This window comes from Dryas octopetala, chromosome 7, assembly GCF_963921425.1.
Source record: "Dryas octopetala chromosome 7, drDryOcto1.1, whole genome shotgun sequence".
Classification (NCBI taxonomy): domain Eukaryota; kingdom Viridiplantae; phylum Streptophyta; class Magnoliopsida; order Rosales; family Rosaceae; genus Dryas; species Dryas octopetala.
Window position 1 is genome coordinate 1,216,018 of NC_141372.1, and position 23,224 is coordinate 1,239,241.

Below are 23,224 nucleotides of genomic sequence, written 5' to 3' on the forward strand. Positions count from 1 at the left end.
TATAGATCTTTAATGTTTATAGCTTCTTCTGTCGGGAATCGGGATATATCCATTTTTACTATTTTTATTTTTAAAATTTTTATTTTTAATTGTGATATAATAAAAACATTAACAAATGAAGCTTAAGCAGGTGCTTATGGATCCTAATTGCACCGTGGATTTGTGCTCCCTCAAAAGCAGGGCACGGGCCCAAACATGGTTGAATCCGTCCTGATAGCCCAAGTTCATTAAGGTGATAGGGCCTCTCGAGCTTAACTTGGTCTGCTCTGTTACTGGGCCAACTTCTCATAAAGGATGAGTTAGCCCAATATCGTCTCGGATTTTCTGAAGTATTTGTGATTCTTTGAGAAATTTTTGTTCTTGTTTTTGTTTTTAAATCATGTGCTTTCCTATATTTCTACAGGTTTTAGGTTTACATATGGTGCCAAGATGGTGGAGCAAGATAAATTATTAAAACTAGAAAGCCTAGAAGGGAATATATATATATATATATATATGAGCAGGCTCCTTCTGTTGAGGTATACCTCAACTTATTTATGTTGAGGTATGAACTTGTTGGGGCCCACACGAGTCGTTTTGTGTCGATCCGAACCGTTCGCAAGGATCATCTTCATTGATAGATCATCCTTGCAAAAAATTAGCCAAATCGGAAACCATTTGCCTATCTAACTTTGATCAAATAAATGGACGAACCAAGTATTTTCGATGAAACCGTCCATTTGTTTTATCAAAGTTAGATAGGCAAATGGTTTCCGATTTGGCTAATTTTTTGCAAGGATGATCTATCAATGAAGATGATCCTTGCGAACGGTTCGGATCGACACAAAACGACTCGTGTGGGCCCCAACAAGTTCATACCTCAACATAAATAAGTTGAGGTATACCTCAACAGAAGGAGCCTGTATATATGAGATCTAGTACTCCATTAATTAGATCAATTGGCTTTCCCTTTTACGAAGGCATACAATTAGCTTGGGAGTGAGAGTGAGGGACCTCCCTTTATAGAGTGGGTACACTACTGGATATTGGATAAGGCTACACGTTTGAATGATAAATATGGCCTTTCGGTATATGATCGATCATGTATATATTTGATTGTGGTTGTGGTGATCACTGATCAGCTCAATAATAACCAAGTTAGCTTACAATTAGGAGTAGTACTGTATATATATACAGGTAGCTAGGGGCTAAACTGAAAGATGAAGTGTCTCACTTAATTAATTTGGTGGACCTAATTAAGTGAATATAGAGTAGGTGTATCAGATTCTAATTGTATGGCATAATTAGTACGTAAAATTATTATATATAAATTAAGACGATGCGATGCGAAAGAGATGAATTAGAATGGAGATGGGACCTAGTTGTGGGAAATTCCAGAACACATGATGTCAGACAAAAACTAAATAATAAATTGGATCTGGCAATGATATGGACCGAGATTCTGAGTTAGATTTTATTTCTGTAGCTTATCTTTTGCATGGGGGAACTCAAATTAACCAAATTTCAACTGAATCATCCATCCATCCATCCATCCATCACCTCAATCCTCATTCATTCAGCCTTCAATTTATTATATGCATCAGGAGGGCCATGAGGTCCATGATGAGGACCATGACCACGTCAAAAACATGCCCAATTAATATATAAAGTGGTCACAGCCTCATCATGCACCTACAGCAATGAATCATCACCAGCTACACCCAACGGTCCCAACGTCGTACGTACAATTTACTGTATAGCATGCATTTTATTCATGCCACCGACTAATTAATTAATGGCCCCATTTGGTTCATTTCAATTCACTACAAGGAAAGCTTAAGATCAGGCTCAAATATTTCAATGTTTACTATATATAGTAGACTAGTAGTATCAACTAGTGATGTGAGTAAATCACATGGCATGGGTATATTTGTTTGTTTTTCTTATGTAGGAAAGAACTGGCTTTCACTCAATTGGCTAGAGCCCATATATATATATATAGTGCTAGTGGTTTGCAGATAATGCTTAGCTGTTATTGCTATATATATATATGGCATTAAATTTCATCCATATCTTATTAGCTGATGATATATATAGATGCATGCATGCATGCATCAGGCAATTACTTATAAGGGCCTCCTTGCATACATGCATGTGTTTTTCATTTCGTCTTGTTGGTTTCTCTCAAAAGGCAATTATAAGTTTTCGAAATGAACTTTACCTTTTCCAATTAATTGCTCTACCAGTTCCAAGTGCAGTGAACTATCATGTACTTATATATTTGATTTAACCTCTCAAACACGACTTTCATGTATGTATTAATTATTTGCGACATTAGAGGAGATCAATCGGATCAAATTTGGTGATCCTATCATGTATGCATGGATTCTAAATTGACTTCATTTCTATCCTTTACAGCTGCATTTTACCAGATATAGGCATGCAATTAATATATATCAAGTAAGATTTGGAATCATCAAGCTAACACAATATTCACTACAAGAAATGTGAGTAAAACACACTTTCATTGGCCGGTGGCATAAAATGAAGTGGCAATTAGGCAATAGGGACTAAAGTGTCTCAATTTTAACAAAAAATGGGTGTCAATTGGACAATAAGAACTAAAGTTCTCAATTGTCACCTCATTTTGTGTCACCAATAAGGAGTGTGCTTTGCTCACATTTCTTGTAGTAATTGCCAATTACACACACCAACAAAAGATTAAGAAATTATATTTTCTTTTAATTACCCCCTAGCTAGCTTCCCTTCCACTAAAATGTTGAGAAATTAAAAAGGAAAGAAAAATGACTTAGTTTTTGCATGATTCTTACAGAAACTACATCTGATATATTTTAATGTGCTGCTACCAAAAAGGACTAATTAATTGAGTTTGCATGCATGGTGGTTGGCAGCTTGCTTAATTATTAGAATATTATATGGGAAAGTGAAAATTGAGAACCAATAATGATAATGATAACAATTGGGAATGAGCTGTTCATGTAATTGAATTCATGATGAAGACCCAAAAAAAAAAATCAACTTTTCTCACTTCAGAGATTGCAGACATACACTCGATCTCTTTGCCTTTTTAAAGCCTAGAAGAATCGATCCCTCTCAACTCATTAGGGGTCTATAGCACATATCTTTGCATGATTTAGCTCCTGTATATTATAATCTTTTTATTTTCTTTTTAAGAAAAAGGAGAATTAAAAAGAAGAATCTAATCTAAGGAACAAATGGTGTCAGATGCAAAAAGAGGGCTGCTGTGGTATACACTAACACAAAGTGAATGTGTTAATGCTTTGTTGAGCAGCTTTTCCTGTAAAGTGACACTTGTGTAGGTCCTTGTAGCCCTTGGCTTTGCAGTTAGAGGGAGAAAACTTTGGCCGTAAAACATGGCCGGGTTTAAAGTTTAAACTCAAAAGCAACTAGCAAGACAAGATGAACGAATCGCATAAAAGCAAATACACAAAATCATCACTTTCTCCTTTTTCAGAACGCATAAAAGAGAACAGAGAGAGAATGTGAGAGAGGCAGAGGCCCACCTATTTCCCAAACGGTAGACCGCAAGAGAAAGTTCCGGTGTTTGGTTTGATGGCTAAATATTAAACTGAAGAGAGAATTTAATTTGTTAAGCACATGCATTTCAACAGTTAATGCGTTAAACACAATTTTTTTTCTCAGGAAGTTAATACCTAGCTTGTGAGCAGTAGAATTTAGTACGTATTGGATACATGATGGGTTGTCCTTAAAAGAAGATTAGAAGATTAAGAGAGGATGGTGGGGAATTATTATGTTTTAAATCGCATATATGCTTATCCATGCTTGATAGAAAATTGCATATCCAAAAAGAAAAACAAGAAAAATCAAATATTATATATATAATGCATGTGTGTAATTGAAAATCCACGTTAAACTATCCCAAACCAGTAGCTAGTATATATATAATCTGGATAAAGTTAGAATATATCATAATATATACTGCATAACAAATGGGTATATTCTCTATACTTGAAATTTGAAAAGAATATCATATTCTAGCAGACCTCAAAAAATAAAGAAAAAAACAGACTAGTGAGGGTATATAGTCATATAGTGGTATAGTACATGCAGTGTTGTCACGATTCCAACCCTACTATACAGTCTATATATATCTAACTAATAATAACTACCACAATAGTAATGCATCGATCACTCACTTCATAGTATGTATAGAAGCTAGATCTTGAAAAATAAAATAAAATAAAAATTATTTTGTAAACTATAAAGTATAATATGGATTTTATTTGTAATGTTGAGATAATGGAGTGTGTCATCCTAGATTGGAATTGCATGGATTGTTATGAACTCAATATCAGTCATGGGTCCTACGTACTATATACGACGCATGCATATTTAATTATTAATGTCAATCTACGTATGCACAGATGCACAGTCCAAATTGGATGCTGAGTTTTGGACTAATAAAACAATTGATGGGCATTAAATTGGTACTAACAAGTTGGTTAGTCTTGGTCCTCTTGGACAGGACTCATGTTGCAATCCAAGTGTGAAGGACATTAGGCACTGTAACCACACCTATTCTTGTCGACAACTTAAAGAAGCTAGGTTTATTAATTTATTGATGATTGTACAGCGCCCGACAGAGACAAAGCTTTATTGTTAAAACTCAAGACTCAATCGATGTTGTGAAAAGGAAAAACCAAGTTTATATTGATTTATAACAATTAAATGGAAGTATTTTCCTCGTATACAACATTGATCTGACAAATCAACTTCCCAGTAGGTCATGAATACTCAAATTCATTTACAACTTCATTTGTATATACTATTAAGTTCCAACTGCATGTTCACACCAAGAATTAAAATGGTTAATGCATATATATATATATATATATATATATGCGTCCCCAGTTCATGTGGGCCGGGCTTGTTTGATGGAAGAAAATGATCGAGATTGATCTATCGATCAATGACTTTATTCTGCATGGTCAATGTCAAGTTGTCCACTCCCTCCAATTCAATTTCGGACTCATTATCTTCCACACACGTTAATTTCGTAGTAGTTGGTAACCACACCAATGTTGTTGTTGATGGTGCATGCAATATTTTCACCATTGGCTGACTATGTATATATGTTTAATAACAGAAGAGTGATCGAGAGGTAATTAATTAAAATGACCATCGATCCACATCAGTAGTGAAATGAGGACAACATATATATATAGACAAGCTATTATTAGGTGGTCCAGGAATTGCTGTATGTGTCTGTCGATAAAGATTGAAGCTAGCTCAAAATATGAACTCATTGATTGGACAATCATTTCATCCATTAAGCCGGTCGATAGGTCCTAGACATGCAAGCTGCATTGTCAAGCAGAATTATTGGAGGTGAGTCCTTCTACCTGGCTATTTAATTACAACAATTTTTCTAACCCAAAAATGTTTTACAACTAAAAACACACATATAAGATCAAGGAAGTTAATTAATTGGTCTAGACATTCAAATAATCCACATCTAGTTTTAAATTGTCCAAAAAAAAACTTACTCTTAGAAGTACTTCAAATTCTCAAAATGTGACTTGACCGTATAATCTCCTTCTATATTTATAAAAGAAGAAAAAAATAATGATAATCTTCTTGTAGCTAGGAAACGAGAATTCTATTCTTATCCAACAAGAGTTCCTAAATTGGAAATTAAGAATTGACTATTCTAGGATAAATCCAAACTTGGGCGCTAAACCCACTTGGGCAATTGAAATTGATATTGTGTAATAGATTTATATCTCACCAACAAATTAATTAAATTTAAAAATTGACTAATAATTTCCAAAAACCCACTTGTTGTTTATGAATAAATTTGAATAGCTAGCTTTGCGAAGCATTTCTGGCAAAGGAGTACACATTGTAATCTAAGGCCTAGATTCTGTGATCGATTATCTTAGAAGTTGAAAATTGATATTTGAGCATGAGAACATGTATATTATTCCTGTTGATCGATGAGGATTGAGTCGTATTGTGCTAAAGACTAAGGGTGCGTTTGGTAAACATGGAAAAGCAGCTTTTTATTACAATTGTGAGGTGACACACAATTAAAGCAGCTAATTGGTGTTTGGTAAATATTAATTAAGTTGCTTTGTATGAAAGTTGGAGGTGAGTGAAAGTAACTATGCAAAGCAGGTCCTCCCCTGCTTTTAAAAGCAGCTGTGAGTTACAAAAAACCGGTCATTTAATGAAATATTTACATTTCCTATTATACCCTCGATCATGTTAGAAAAATTACATGTTATACCTCACATTTTCACGATGTTGTCTTCTCCGCCGTTCTCTCTCACAGTCTCTGCAACTTGAAAGCCTTCAATCGCCATTTTCTTCTCGTCGTCTCCATCGTCTGTTGTCGTCGTCTCCATCGTCTGTTGTCGTCGTCTCCATCGTCTGTTGTCGTCGTCTCCATAGGTTAGTGCTCTATGTTTCTCTCTCTCTGTCAAAATTTCCTAAATTTTTGATTTAGGGTTCATTGAGTGAGGCCAGGCTTGTTGTTTGAATTTTGATTTCTGTTTGGGAATTTCATCTTAGTTAATTAGTGCTTGCTGAAAGTCAGGTACAAATTCAATCAATCCTCCCAAAAAAAAAAACCCCATATCTTGTTTTTTTGAATTAGTGCTTGCATTACAATAGTGAGTGCAGTGTGTTTGTGTTAATAAGCAGCTGCTGTTGCATTGGATGATTAAGAATCTTTCTGGTGCATATGGGTTTTGTGCGAATTGATGATTTATGGGGTTTAGTTTGAGATGTAGAAAGGTTTTACTGCCTCGATCACTTGTTTGAGATTTTGAGGTTTATTTATTTATATCACCCACTCTCTCATCTCTTGCTTGTATAATGGATTGGTTTCTTTAGGATTCTTGTTTAGTACATACAGAGTGTTGAGTTTCTGATTAGTCTAATGGTAGTAACTCCTGTGGATTCAAACAATGACCAGAAAATCTTTTATGAGTAATTTATTTTTACTCAATCACCTAGAATCCTAATTGCTTTCACTTTCTACACATCTCTTATCAATGACTTCAGCACAGTTGAGCTTCTACAATAAATGTTTCTTGACCCTTTGAGCTGTCTTCTGAAATAGAAACCAATCACCCCTGTTATATGGGCAAGGATATTACTTCTTCTAGCAAGTGATTTGGTTGAGGTTTGCAAGTAATCAATAATCAATAATCAAACTCTTCATACAATGTACAGGCATGCTGCTGGAATCCAGTCTCTACTTGATTAGTTTTCAAAATATAATATTAACCCAGCTCCTTTTGTTTTTTGTTTTTTTCTAATTTTTTCCAGGCTGAAGTTACTATTTTAAAGCTAACAGAGGAGAGGAGTTCAAGCATTCAAGAGAGAAAAATTTTACAGGAGCAATTAGTAATTTCTTGAACTCCATCCTTTTCTTTTCTGGTAACTCTTGTTGTTTGTCTAATATCGAGTGTCTGCCAATGTCTGAATTGTTTGTTTGTGTTGGTTATTGCCTCTGTAGGGCTTGGATAAGTTCCACTGTCACAATGATCTGAGCATTTAAGTTTGTTGAATTGATCATCAAGTTTTTATTTTTGCTTTGTTACTGTGTGTATTCAAGTGCACTTTTATTTTTTAACATCTACTATAAATTACCTACTTGGGGTTTTCTTGAAGATGAAATGGTTATGGCTGCTTTTGTTAGTGCCTGAAGAAGAAATGGCTTGAGTGGATTTTTGACTTGGGTGGTAAAGTGATGACCTAGGAGGCATTGATCTTAACTTATTATCTAAGCCGTAGAAGAAGAGAAACTGAAGCACGAACAAAAATCAATACAAATTTATGTCCATTTGATTGCAATCCCTAGGAGGCATTGATTATTGATTATTGATTATTGTCCATTTTTGGATTGCAATCCCTTTTTGGTTCTCTGAACATTTAAAGATTGGTGCTCAAGTAGTCAAGTGGGTGTCTGACTAGTTAAGACACAAGCTTGGTACATCCAGGAACCATTACTCTAATGGCCAAGGCTATAAATTTAGTTAGTGTTCCTCACCTGAATCTGAACCATAAACACAGCCTTAACAGTTAACACACTTAATTGCTTTCCATGATAGAGACTTCCATAATGAGACAGCTCATTATGTTTTTATGACTAATCACTTTAATGCTTGAGTCACTTCCATGATCAGTTTGGTTTATTTTTGGCTATCTTTTGGCTATCTTTTGGCTATCTTTTGGCTATCTTTTGGCTATCTTTTGGTTATGGAACCAAGTACTTATATACAGATGGGAAAGAAGAATGACTCAGGAGTTAAGGCTGTATGGAATGAGCATAATATACCTATATTTTGTGACCTTTGTATCAAGGAGGTTGAGGCAGGACGCCGTCCTACTACTCACTTTGAAAAGGAAGGATGGGAAAGTTTGAGGATCAATTTTGCTAAAGAGACAGGACAAGAATTATCTAAATCGCAATTGAAAAATAAGTGGGATGTACTTAAAGAACAATGGAAATATTGGAAAGAATTAAAAGGGAAGGAAACTGGTCTGGGGTGGAATCCCAAACTTGGTACTGTTGATGCTTCTAACGATTGGTGGCAGAGTAAAATTCAGGTGTGTAAATTTTTCATTTATTATCTTTTTGCTATATAATCATGAATTTGTCTTAAACTGACTTCAGTACATACCACTGCTTTCTTTGATTTGGGATTGATTACTATTACTTATAATGATGCATTTAGACTCAATAAAATGTTTAATTAGTTGATGATATTATGGTTTTAATCGAAAATGGTCCAGCTTAGTTGCATATGGTTTTAATCGAAAATGGTCCAGCATATGTAATCGAAAATGGTCCAGCTTAGTTGCATATGGTTGCATATGGTTTTAATCGATGCATATGGTTTTAATTTATAATTTTGTGATATCTGACATAAAGAGAACTATGAGCAAGACCAAAATAAACTGATCACACCCTTGACATCAATTTTGCAGCGGATATCTATGTATAAATACATAACCTTTTTTTATCCTTGCAAGTTCTGAACCTAATTCATGTAAGATCAATAAATTGTAAATATTTAATAGTAATCTTAAAGGCTCTCATACCACATGTGAAAATCTGAAAACACATAACTACAGTATACACACTCTAAAACAGAATTCAATATGTTTTTCTATATAATCATGAATTCATTGTCTTTTTGCTATATAATCATGACTTTATTGTCTTTTTGCTATATAATCATGACTTTATCTCTTTGATATGCAGAAAAACAAGAAGTATGCACAATTTCGTAAAAATGGCATTAGTCCTGATATGGAGCAGAAACTTGATAGGATTTTTATTTGGATATTAGTATATGTTTGGAACTTGGATTATTACAATTTGTTTGACTATTATTTGGATATTAGTATATGGTTGAAACTTGATTAGTATTATATGTTTAGTTGTTTTTTTTTGTTTTTGGTTCCTATTGTTCATGATGGAAATATGGATTGATGATAAATAAATCTTAAATTTGCAGGTTATTTTATTAGAATATGGACACTTTGGAAGATGAGGAGGAGTTTAACCAAGCTATATGTCTTTGTGTTCGCACTATTGAATATTATTATGAAAAATATATTCATAAAGTTCCTTGTATGGTTTCTTCCCAAACAGGAAATATTTGGTTGAGGGAGCTTTTAGATGGGAATGAACGTCGGTGTCATGATATGTTTAGAATGGATAAATATGTGTTTTCTAAATTGTGTACTGATTTGGAAACTCATTATGGGTTGAAAGGTTCAAGGAGAATGAGTGCTGCTGAGATGTTGGGAATGTTTTTGCACACTTTAGGACATGGGGTAGGAAATAGGTTAATTCAAGAACGGTTTCAACATTCCGGTGAGACCGTAAGTAGATATTTTAGTGTCTTACTTGATTGTGTATGTCTTATGGCAATAGATATCATCAAACCTTTGGAAGATGAGTTTAACGGTACCCCTAAAGAAATATTGAGAGATCCTAGATATATGCCTCATTTTAAGGTAATAATTTGATCTAGTAATTTATGATTTTTCTTGTTAATTAATTATTTATGATTTTTCTTGTTAATTAATTATTTATGATTTTTCTTGTTAATTAATTATTGTTAATTAAGTTACATGTATTGAGAAGTTTATCTTTGCATCATTTGTAGGATTGTATTGGTGCTATTGATGGTGTACATGTACATGCCTCGATACCTCCTCAAGATCAAGTACCATACATTGGCAGGAAAGGGATACCGACTCAAAACATAATGGCTGCATGTAATTTTGACATGCAATTCATATTTGCATGTGCAGGTTGGGAAGGCACTGCACATGATACAAGAGTATTCATGTCAGTTTTACAAAATGATGCTTTAAACTTTCCTAAACCTCCAAATGGTAATATTATACTTTCAATATTATAATGTTGAACTTTCAATTTTATAGTTTAAAATTATAGTATAATTAAACATATAATGTATTTGACAGGTAAATATTATCTTGTGGATGCTGGGTATCCACAAATGATTGGGTATTTGGGACCATATAAGGGTGAACGATATCATCTTCCAGATTTCCGCAGGGGTAGCCAACCAAGAGGTTCTAGAGAGATATTTAACCACGCGCACTCTTCCCTTAGGAGTGTCATTGAGCGTACTTTTGGAGTATGGAAAAGAAGGTGGAAGATTTTAAGGGACATGCCCAATTACTCGTTCACGAAGCAAGTTAAAATTGTCATTGCAACTATGGCACTTCATAACTACATACGAAGGCATGCCAACCGTGATATACATTTTAATGAAAGTGAGGATGACCCAAATGACATCGTAAGTGAGGAGGCAGATCAAATTGAGGATTATCATATTACCCAGGGTTCGGGAGCACAAGAGATGGAGCAACTGAGAAATAACATTGCTACAAGTTTAATTCGTGCATCCATTTAGACGTTTTAATATGTATTTGTTATTATTTCCAATATTTTTAATTCTTATTTTACGTTGAAAAAGATGTCGAATGTTAGTTATAGTTTTTTGTTAGATAATAATATATAGTTATGTTTTCAAATATCAAACAAATGAGAGACATGTGTCAGTTTAGACCTCATACATATTAACATGTAAAATGAAAAACTATTAATTTGTAAAAAAAAAATTGAAAAACAAGCAAAAAACACTTTTTTTTTGCCAAACAAATGAGTAAAAAATATTTTCAACTATAACATGTCAATTTTAGTCATTATAAACATCCAAAGCACTTTTACATGAAAATTTACCAAACAGTATTGCTTTGCTTCACAGCTACTTTTACTTCACAGCACTTTTGAAAACACAATTTACCAAACACTAAACTACTTTGTTTCACAGTTAGTTATACTTCACAGCAGCTTTAATTCACAGCTAATTATTTTTACAGTATTACCAAACACACCCTAAATAGCAAAGGAAGAGAATCTTTATTGGTTGCATAAGCTATAGCAGAGTATAGCAACATCATCGTCGCAGAGTCTGCACCCACGTGATCGTTCCCTTGCTCGCGTCCCCACACAGATCCTCCGTATCCACAGGTGGGCCCCGACACACAGAGAAAGAGAGAGCCTTCCTCTACTCCTCAAAGGGTGGCCTACTGAGTTTTACATACAAACTCTGATCTAGCTGCCCACACGTGTCTCTCAGCCCTCGCACGTGAACAGACATGTGTCCAGAGACCCCACCTACCCCATTAGTCCTTGCATGACTCTTGAGTCCTTGTCCTTTAAATTGAGGACCTGCATGTTATATCCTAGACACAAAACTCAGACACACTCAGGCTCTCTCTCTCCCCATCTGTATCTGTATCAAAATTATACACTGGTGAGAATTCAGATAGATAGATAAACCAAGAAACAGTCCAACAGTTCTGAATTCCTCGTTACCTTCACTTATCTATCTGCACCTAAATATTATATATTTCTATATATTTCTATATCTAATATATATGGTCCAAGTCCTAGACTACTAAGTCCTCTATACACTTGTAATTAAGGCTACGTATGTATAGGTGAAGAAATCAATTTGAAGAAAAGGCAAGAAAGAAATAGAGATCGAATCTGTGCATGTTGCGTAGTAAATCTTTAAAGCGAAACCAGGCTTACGTTAGCTCCACGACTCCCCACAACAGAACGCGGCAGCTGCCACAAGATTTTGTTCCCTCTTTCCCATAATTCTACCTTTTCACTTTCTAACCTTGTTCCTCTCCATCCGCCGTGTCGATCTTGTGTGTGCGCAGTTTAATCTCTTATCCTTCACCCCCTTCACCTTTACCGCCACTTCTCCATTATGTAGCCTATATATAAATCTAACAATCTTCCATACAATAGATTGAGAGAAACTTGAAGGTCCAACAAGAGACACAGACTTCATTAGGTCATGGCCACTAAGCTTGTTTTGATTACATTCGCGATTTGTAGATTGCTTGTTACGGTCGGATTGCCCGTGGACCCCACGGACCTTCTCCGCCTCGTCGTCGACGGTCAGCTCAGCGTCGACCCGTCCGACGTGGACACTGCCTCCAAGGATTTCGGTCTCATGAGCCGAGCCGAATCCTTGGCCGTTTTGCATCCGGCTTCTGCCCAAGACATAGCGCGGCTGGTACGAGCCGCGTATGACTCCGCGCACGGGTTCACCGTGTCGGCTAGAGGGCATGGGCACTCGATCAACGGGCAGGCCCAGACAAGCAATGGGGTGGTGATTGAGATGAGCGGTGGGTCAGGATCATTAGGAAGTCGGGTCGGATCTCCGGTTCAGGCAGGGCGGGTTTCGGAGCGGGGGATGTATATGGATGCTTGGGGTGGGGAGCTGTGGATAGATGTGTTGAGGGCAACGCTGGAGCATGGGTTGGCGCCCAAGTCGTGGACTGACTACTTGTACTTGTCAGTGGGTGGAACTCTTTCCAACGCTGGAATCAGTGGCCAAGCTTTCAACCATGGACCTCAGATTAGTAATGTTCATGAGCTTGACGTTGTTACAGGTAATTCAGTCACACTTTCTTATATGTATATAACTATTCTATATATCATTTTTCTGTAAGCTAGCTAGGTTTTCAAGTCAGTATTTTATATCAACCGTTGAGAAGAAAATGATGATTTTAGTAGATATAATGTGGTGTATTTGTTGTTTGATCATTAAACTAATTAATCTTCGTCTGTATAAACATCCATATAGAAAGACAGTTAATGTGATATTCCTCTGTGGACTGTAGCATATTAATTAATGTATGCCTTCACATGGGCTCTTTTTTGTTATGTCTTCTAAATGATGCAACAATATGATTCTCATCAATCACATTATTAAGTTGTTGTGGGTTGCTGCCAAATTAAAGTGCTTATCCTATATATATTTTGATTAATGCATGATGATTGGTGGTTGTGGGTATGTATGTTCAAATTAAATCTTTGGCAGTATCATGATATCAATATTGCATTAAGGACCTTAATTCTTGGATTAATTGCAGGTAAGGGTGAGCTCATGACATGTTCAGAAGAGCAAAACTTAGAGCTGTTCAACGCTGTTCTTGGTGGGCTAGGGCAATTTGGAATCATCACTAGGGCTAGAATTGCTCTTGAACCAGCACCCCAAAGGGTATCTCTCTCTCTCTGTATATATATATATATATATTAATTTTAAACTTTTCACTTACATATTGTTTCAAATGGGTTTGGCAGTGGGATACATACTTTTGTGCAAAAAAAATTTCTAGTATTTGTTAGCAACAAAACCTAAAAAGCAAGGAATAATGACCTAAAAAGCAAGGGAGGGATGGGGGAGGGATGGGGGATGATGGGTCATGGGTCATGGGTCCACTAAATGGACCTTTTGAAGTTAAACCCATTCAAATGGCTGTTCTATAGCTGGCAATGTTGTTGACGTGTCGTTTAATTCGCCTCTTCAACGTGGTCTCTTTCTCTCTTTTTAGGTGCTTTAATTTGTCTTTATTAAATATTGTTGTTGTGATTCTTGTGAATAGGTGAGGTGGATCCGAGTACTTTATTCGGATTTTTCGGCCTTTACCAAAGACCAAGAATTCCTCATCTCTCTGCATGGGCAACCCACCACCCACAAATTCGACTATGTTGAAGGCTTCGTCATTGTAGATGAGGGCCTCATCAACAACTGGAGGTCCTCTTTCTTCTCGCCTAGTAACCCTGTCAAAATCTCCTCCATTAATAATTCTAATGGGGGTGTCTTATATTGCTTGGAGATCACCAAAAATTACGATCAATCAACTGCTCTTACCATTGATCAGGTACGTACACGTGTACATCGTTAGCCAAAGCTTTATTAATTAATTTCTATTAATACCATGTAATTGCAATCTGTTTCTAGACAATTGGCATTGTAGTGGGGGCTGCTTAATTAGGCCAACAATTAGTAATTTCAGGTATGCAAGTTATGTATATATATAGTATAGACTATAGCGGCCATTATATACCAACCTAGCTACTAAAATTAGAAAGAACGGAAATATTCCAATCTGTTTAGTCCTATAAACCTAATGAAATACGTAACAATACTAAATAAGTCATGATAAAAAGAGTTAAATTCAACTATATATGGGTCTAGTCAGAACTGGTGTCGTGCATGCTAATGCTAAAGCAACACCTTGGAGCAAATACATATTAAACCAATTAAATTAATAGCAAGAGCATGAGTTGGTTGGTTGGGGCTTCAAGACTTTAAGACTAATTAAATTCATTTTTTCCAACCTTGTCATTGTACATATTCAAACCAATGAGAGCTAAGTTTTTCTAGATTGAACAATCTTATGAGTGTCCCACTAAACCTAGATTATATGATTGAGATTAGAGTCTTAAGCGTATAATTCAATAAGCCACTATAAAATGTAACAAGACATACGCAAGAAAACATGGAAGAGATTTGTGATCTATTATCCTATTCAGAATCTAAGATTGAATGCAACCTTTTTGAAAAGAAAAATTATAGTTATATATTACTAAATCTAAGCCGCCCAACCACCCAATTATTCCTCTAGCTAATTAGAAATTAATTAGAATCAAAGTTATCCTGACAAAAGCAACAGTTTGGTAGCAGCTTTCTTTTGTACGTGTACTTTGATTGTATTCTTTAATTAAATTAATACTTGTATTCAATCAAAACGACAATTCAATAATTAAATTTTTAATTGTGAGTTGGGGGTTTTTTCACGCAGGAAGTACAGGCTTTGTTAAAAAAATTGGATTTTGTACCGACATCAGTGTTCACAACCGATCTTCCTTACGTGGATTTTTTGGACCGAGTCCACAAAGCCGAGTTAAAGCTCCGGTCCAAGGGTTTGTGGGAGGTGCCCCACCCATGGCTCAACCTTTTTGTCCCCAAATCAAGGATTTCTGACTTCGATAAAGGGGTTTTCAAGGGCATTTTAGGAAATAAGACAAGCGGACCCATTCTCATCTACCCTATGAACAAAGACAAGTAAGTGACACAGCTGCCAATTAATATATGTAATGTCATCCATCGCTAATGTTCTTTTCGTTGAATGCATGCAAATTACTATAACGACATATATATATATAGCTGTTGCATGCATGCGAGCATTGAATCATATCATATCATATCATATCATATTATATGTATGTATGGCTCATCCAAGCATTAGGTATCGAAAATGTTGATCTTATATCCAAATTAATACATGCATGTGCTAGTGAAATATATAGTGTTGTGGTAATTATGCTATATATATAGACAAATAGAATCTTTCATGAAAGAAACTGCGGACCTGCTCAAAATATGATATACGAAAGTGTATATATATATATATATATATAAAAGGTATAGCTGGGCTAGGCAGCCAAAACACTTGGCCCAGGACCACATGCACAACCACTTCTTTAGCCATGCTCTTTAGGCTTGAGTTGGAAAGCCAATAGAGTCGACGGTGGAGATGATTCAAAGTGGAAAGATTCTCAGTAGATCCACTGATGGGATGTCATCCATGTCTTGTTCCAAGGTAGTTCCATAAACATTGTCGTTGGTTGGTACATACATTACATGGACATGGAAGTATAGAACGACCCATCAACCTCACCCTCACCCTCACCCTCACCCTCTACTGGTAGGGTGGGTCTCAGCTGATTGCTGATTCTCCCTAAACCATCAAATCCCAACAACCATACATTGCACACAATAAAAAAAAAAACACATTGTACATGTAACATGTTTTGCTTATTGGCGTTTAATGGTGGTTTGATTTTGTGCAGGTGGGACCAGAGGAACTCGGTGGTGACACCTGATGAGGATGTGTTTTACCTTGTGGCGTTGCTAAGATCCGCTTTGGATACTGGGGATCAGACCCACACCTTGGAGCACCTCACCAATCAGAACCGTCAGATCCTCAGATTCTGTGATGATGCAGGGATCAAGGTGAAACAGTACCTTCCCCACTACACTACAGAGCAGGAGTGGATGGACCACTTTGGAGATAAGTGGCCCCAATTTTACCACAGGAAGATGGAGTTTGACCCCCGGCGCATTTTAGCCACAGGCCAACGCATATTCAGCCCATCCTCACTTCTTCCTAATCATAGTGATAAATTGTGACCAAAACGTACAAACCAACCACATATAGTCAGTCATAACTTTAGGGAGATGTACATATACTGGCATTGGAAGCAAGTAATTAGTAAAAGGGAGATGGAATTTTTTTAATAATTAAAGGGTTATTAATGTTGCGATAAGAAAGAATGAAAGAAAACAAAAGAGGGTTTTTTTAGGGCGTGGGTGTGGTTGAGGAGGGAATGGTGGGGTCCAGAGGGTCCTCTGCATTTGTCATGTTAATATGTTACGTTGTTGTTCGTTGTATGGCAGTAATGTATGCAGCGCCCGTGATCGTGATCCCGGGTTTCCCGACAGCCCGTCTGGTTTGCCTCTGGGTCTTGACATCTTGTCCGCAACTTCTGGTTTCACTTTCATGACTCCATCCCATCGAAGTTTGGCAAATTACTCTCTTACCCTTTTAGTTTGCTCATCAATGTTATCAACTACAACAGCCTTGTAATTACCAATTAGACGAATCAAATTCAGTATAAAGTGAATTTCAGTCTATAACTCTGCTTCTGCTTCCAAATTTATCACCTAGCACACATGCAAATTCGAATGTAGAAAGGTGAAAGTACACTATTGGAGCAAAATAGTCATGTAAATATTTTGGTGATAAACATGAGATGAAAAAACAATTCGCTCAACAGATACTTTACTCTCGGCTCCACCAGTAAGCATATAAGGTCATTCTCTGTGTGGCTTTCATGGATCTGGATCACTTTCTGAACCAGGTTGCTTCCCAAATTTTCGCAATGCAATTGAGTATATCGTTTTCCTTCTCACTGATGTTCCATCAGCCACTAATTTGACAGCCTATATGCACATAAGAGTTGTCAAACCCCTCTAGCTTCATCATCAAGAAACAGAACAAAAAAATAATAACTAAATAAGGGGCAGAAAGGTGGTCAGGACTCATGATCAGACCCATATGCTGCAATTAAAGTCCATTATAATAAGTTAATTTACTTCCAATAATTTAGTCAGCTATCGGTTCATTGTAAATTTTCCTCCATGAAATGTTCCACTTTGATGTTATACTGTAAACAGTACAAGAGCAAAAGCTCCTAGCAAAACATTGAAAGTGCATTTCAACCACTAGTAGTTCTTATTTCAACATGTCATATTTTGCCAAAACCAGCCACCAATCAATTAGCAAAAACTAAAACAAAACAGCTTTAAAAAGATCTCAAGTACTAAAGACTCGTGATTTCAACTTCAAAGGAGTTATGCACAAGTCTAACGAATATGCAACAATCCCCAGAAATACTAAATTGTGTGAAGAGAACTTAGAATTTGGTATACCCAGAAAGAAGTCATTACCGTAGAAAGACTATGCCCACTGGAGATCAAATTTCTTAACTCATTCTCAAGCTGAGACTCTGATGGAGTTTCAATCGGAGAATTTTCCTTCCCTTCAATTAATACTGTAATTTCACCTCTTGGTTGGTGAGTAGAAAATGCTACTTCTGCTTCCCCCAATGTACCCCGCCAAAACTGATGAAGCAAAAAAATTGAGGACATGTCATAAAATAAGTTATAAGTCAAGATCACAACATGACATTAACAGAACTGCTAATTATATTATGAAAATAGAAATGCAGGAAACTATATCATCAAAAAGCAGACTCGAACAATACTTGTGAAAACATGATATTGCAATTTTTCGTTTGTTAATATAATTCATCACAAATGTAGCAGGGAAAAATTGTGCATATATTCAATAAGCTGGTCACCACTCACCAGTCAACATCACAGTCAATTTTCACCAACCCATCAAAGAAATAGAATAAAGATATAATGGGATATGTCATAAAAAAACCTACCTCTTCATGCATCTTTGTCATTTCACGAGCTATCACGCATTTTCTGCATCACAATTATATATAAAAAGTCATCCAATGATCTATTTGTGAAACCACTAAATCAGTAAATGCACATAAATTCACCCATGCAAGTTCAATTTGTAACTTACCAATAGCGACCTAATAGCAAACTAAGCTTGAACAGAGCGAAAGCTCATACAAACAAGTCTCAAATATATTCCATTCTCCCCATGACTTTCCACATCAGGTTGAAGTGTATGTATGAGCATGCATGCCAATACATGTGGAATGCATATACTAGTAAAATTGCAAGGCTAATTGATTATGCCCCAGATGAAGACTGAGATACTAGTTTCTCCAGCATCTCCTTATCGGAAAATCACCAACAAATAGGTCAACTGTGATCCCCTCCTCACTTTTTCCCCAACTACACAACACCCACAAACTCACGCAGACATTCTCTCTACCCTTCCAATTCCCCTCATAAAAGAATGTTATTGACTGTATTGAATGTCTCTTTCACCTATTCAGGCTACAGCTCTTCACATAGAACCAATCATAGTTTAGTTCCATATTATTTTGAGCAATCTAGGTTACTTGCACATATGTGATCCAGGACTCTTGTATGCGTCTACAAGCTAGTTATAAATCAACATGGCACCTTGTACATTCTTTAAAACCTAGCAATAAATCATATAATAGATTAAATTATCTTTAATGCAAAGAACAGATTTGACATTTTCACCATAACAAGATAAGTCAGCTGAAAAATAATAAATCATTCAATGAGTTAGGGAGGTAAAAAAAACATTTACCTTGTAATACCAAAAAGTGAAGAAGTCTCTTCAAGAAACTGAAGAAGCTTGTGGGGAGGTACAAAGAATATTTGTGTTGTCGCCTCATTTGCTGAAACCGTCAGCCTCTCTCTTCTAGATCCAGCATGTTTAGAGAGAAAACCAACTACAGAAGTACAATTAGTATAGGGTTCTTAAATCCTGAACTACTCACGCCAATTCCACCAAGAAGAATGTAAGCAGCATCTCAATTTCAGGAAGAACTTACTAAATGTAAACTCATCAGTGTACAGGCCAGAGGCAGAGAGAGCAGCCACCAAAGCGGACGGCCCAGGTATAGGAATAACAGGAATATTTTCATTCACACATAGCTTTGCCTGCATCAAGACTTTATATTTATACATGCACCAATTCCATTCTCCACAATAAATGAAAAAGTAGAACCCTCAAGTTCACCACATTATAAACAATGTTTCAAGACACAACTACATTCTACATCTACATACAATATCATAGTAATACCGCTGAGCTACTTCTAAACCATTCTATTGAAGATACATCAAGGAAAAAGAATAGAATTGCTTAAAATATACCCAGTGAGAATGTGCACACCACATGAGGATAGATTTTTAGAAGAGGAATACATGAAGGATAACAAAACCAAGTAACCAACTCATAAAAAGCAGAATGTAGAGAGGGGGAGTCCTCACCAATTCCGTACCAGGATCACTGATGCCTGGCATCCCTGCGTCGGTTATGAGCGCCACAATTCCACCTTCCTTCAATCTCTTTAACACGGTTTGCTCCCTTTGGGATTCATTGAATTTGTGATAGCTCAGCTGTAAATGTAATCTAAGAGAATAAATTAAAATAATTCAAACTTAAAAAAAGGCAATCAAATGAAAACCCAAAAAAACTTCAAACTTACAAGGGGAGTTTTAATATTGTAATGGTGGAGCAACTTCCCAGAATGCCTAGTGTCTTCTGAAAGTATTACATGAGCTGATTTTAAGACACGTAGAGCCCTGCATTGCCAAAATTCACATCACACAAATAAATTATTCACAAAACAAAAAAAAGGAAGAAGTGGGTTTCCATGTGAAATTGAGAGAGTACCGTAAGGTGATATCTTCGAGGTTTCCAATCGGAGTTCCTACTAGATATAGACCGGGTTTAAGAGGACCCTGAAATGGAAATTCAAAACACAATGTTTCAAAAAGAAGCAAAATAATGGTTTCGTTAACAAAAATGGGCAAAACAAAGCTTGGATTACCAACAAGCAATGAAGTGAAAGTGAAATTGAAGAGAAGGTAGTGAAGTGTTACTTGTTTTGACGATGGTTGGGGGATTGAGCCATTGGTGAATTCTAGGGAGATTTCAGAGCTGGAACAGAAAGCAATCAGACCCAATTTATTAGGACAGAAAGAGGGTGACGTCTGCAACGTCTGAGTACGGACCGAGTTAGGGAGTGCGGACCACCGCCAGGAGAAACAAACCGCCGGAGAAGGAAGTCTTCGCGTAAACATTTGTTCCCTCTGGAGGGAAAAGTGAAAACACAACCCGATAGACCGTTTTCGATACGTATACAGATTTTTTTTTTTTTTTTTGGGCAAGTGTGAAGAGATTCATTAAAGAGGCACCAAGCCAGGAAAAAACAACAAAAGGGCCAAGGCCCAAAGAAAAAACAAGAGAAAAACAGCCCAAACAAGAGGCCCAACTCAAGAAGAGAAGGTGCAGGCTGAGCTAAACAAGAAAAAAAGAAAACACGATAACCCTAATCCTGATACAGGGAGGAGCAGCCGCCGCCAAGACCGAATTCTGTCACCAACCACGCGGGTTCGCAGCGAGATGAGCCACAGCCACAAGCGCACTCCAGCCACAAAATAGCAACCAAAACCCAAACTGAAACCCCGACAAAAGCGCAAAAACCCAAACCAAAACTCACTAGGCAAACACCAAGATCCAAACATCACCTTCCAGAACGGCAAACATGGCCCCTGCAAAATGGAACAACACTGAGAGATGGGTATGTAATGGGGTGACGAGGACGAACCGCACGGCACCCACTGAGACAACTCGCCGAATAGGCGGGTAAGGCAGGAGGAAGATCCATTCAGATTTGGGGTTTGAGGAGTGAGAAGGTTGAAGGAGAGAATGGTAATAGAGGTGAAGTACTGAGGAGGAGAGAGAGGGATGATGGTGTAGGCATGGAAATTTAGGGATTCAAAATGTGGTTTGCAGGAGAAAGGATTAGGAGATAAAAGAGAAAGAGTAAAGGGTAAAATAGCTCCCAAAGAAGAGAGAGGAGCTCCCATTAACAGGAGAGCAGCTGAGACAGAACTCAGGGAAGGAACACCCATTTCGGGTGGAAAACAAAGTAAAGAGAGAAGGGGCAGGAGGGAGAGGGACAGAGGAGCACCCCTCTCCTTCCTGAAGCTTGCTGGTGTGTGGAGGAGAGAGAACAGAGGTTTTTTGTTTCACAAGAGCAACTCACGCTTACACACCAGCTTCGATACGTATACAGATAAACACGCAAATTTTAGGAACGCGTTCGGAAGACGCTAATTCATTCAGCACCTTCTTGAATTGTAGTGTTTTAATTGGACCCTGCTCTTGCAGACACGTGTCTTTTTCCAAAATATGCTAGAAATGCTCATACTATTCTCACCCCCAATTCCTATTTTTCAACCATTTATTTTATCACCCACCATCAAATTTTAAAAATTATTAAACCACTCATCCCACATTCCCACCGGCACCCCCCCTATATTTCCAAATTACCCTTATCACTTTTCTTTCACTTTGTCCAACGTATAACTCTGACCCTAGTCCTTAAGAAAATAAAAATAAAAGGGTTAATTTTAGTTCAGTACCTCAAGTTTACTTCAAATTTCAATTTAGTACCCCATGTTTAAAATTTTGCAATGTCATACCTCATCTTTCCAATTTGTTGCAATGACATACCTCCGTCAGTATGGCTCTCTTAAATGCTGATGTGGCACTTATATGACACTCCCACAATGATGACTGGATGTCACGTAGTCTGATAACAGGCCACGTCATGCCACATGACATAAAAATAATTAAAAATCTAAAAACATATATGGCACGTAATTATTAATTTTTTTCTTTCAATTTTTAGATTTTAAATTATTTTTTATGTCATGTGGCATAATGTGTCATGTTGTCAGACCACGTGGTATCTAGTCAGCATTGTGGGAGTGCCACGTAAATTCCACATCAGCATTGAAGAGATTTTTTAACAGTCATACTGACGGAGGTATGACATTGCAACAAATTGGAAAGATGAGGTATGACATTGCAAAATTTTAAACATGAGGTACTAAATTGAAATTTGAAGCAAACTTGAGGTACTGAAATGAAATTAACCCAAAATAAAAACTACCATGGCACAACTCTCAGCCTCCCATAGTAAGCAAAGCTTTGCTTTTGGAAAAATCAATGGCTAACTGATGCTCCCAGAGTTCATTCATGAAGATCAATGAAGCTTATCTTAGTGACTAGACTTCATGCTTTCTCATTTTAAGTTACTCCATAGTCCATACCTTAATGGCATGTTGGCACACATTTGATATGATATTTCTCAAACTAATTAGTCCGAGTGCATCTCTCATTTCCTTAATAGTATTCATGTACTAATTTTAAACAAAATCTTACAAAAGGTAAGTTGAATCATGAATATAGGTTGAGATGGAGAGAAGTAGATGCTCCTTATAATGCTTAATTAAGTGTAGCACCCCACTTGTGTGGGTGTTGTACATGTGATGTGTCAGCTAAATATGATTAGTTGGAAAAGTCCCAAAAGCATTATCCTAATGTGAAACATCTTAAACCTACCTATGCAAGTTCAATTTGTAAGGAAATGAGAAGATCGAGGAGATGATGAAGTTTATAATTGGAGAGATGGGAGAGAAGAAGTGAGAAAGAAAGTATAAAAAGAAGATGAGGTGAGGGAGGCTAGACACTGGTGTTGGGTTCACGTACA

General features: G+C 36.7%; 2 protein-coding genes across 2 annotated transcripts; one reads left to right on the forward strand and one right to left on the reverse strand.

Annotated features, from left to right (window-relative positions):
• Positions 1–11,789: 11,789 nt before the first annotated feature.
• On the forward strand, positions 11,790–17,245 carry CKX5 (cytokinin oxidase 5). Its single transcript, XM_086249813.1, has 5 exons — positions 11,790–13,011; positions 13,495–13,622; positions 14,008–14,286; positions 15,211–15,473; positions 16,262–17,245. The coding sequence occupies exons 1-5, from the start codon at positions 12,411–12,413 to the stop codon at positions 16,599–16,601; spliced, it is 1,611 nt and encodes a 536-aa protein (XP_086105939.1). The 5' UTR covers positions 11,790–12,410; the 3' UTR covers positions 16,602–17,245.
• LOC147278176 (Tetrapyrrole (Corrin/Porphyrin) Methylase) lies at positions 17,158–21,743 on the reverse strand. Its single transcript, XM_086249815.1, has 9 exons — positions 20,544–21,743; positions 20,335–20,402; positions 20,147–20,243; positions 19,929–20,057; positions 19,487–19,595; positions 19,240–19,384; positions 18,425–18,467; positions 17,922–18,095; positions 17,158–17,414 (listed from the first exon to the last, which is right to left on the reverse strand). The coding sequence occupies exons 1-9, from the start codon at positions 20,742–20,744 to the stop codon at positions 17,304–17,306; spliced, it is 1,077 nt and encodes a 358-aa protein (XP_086105941.1). The 5' UTR covers positions 20,745–21,743; the 3' UTR covers positions 17,158–17,303.
• Positions 21,744–23,224: the final 1,481 nt, after the last annotated feature.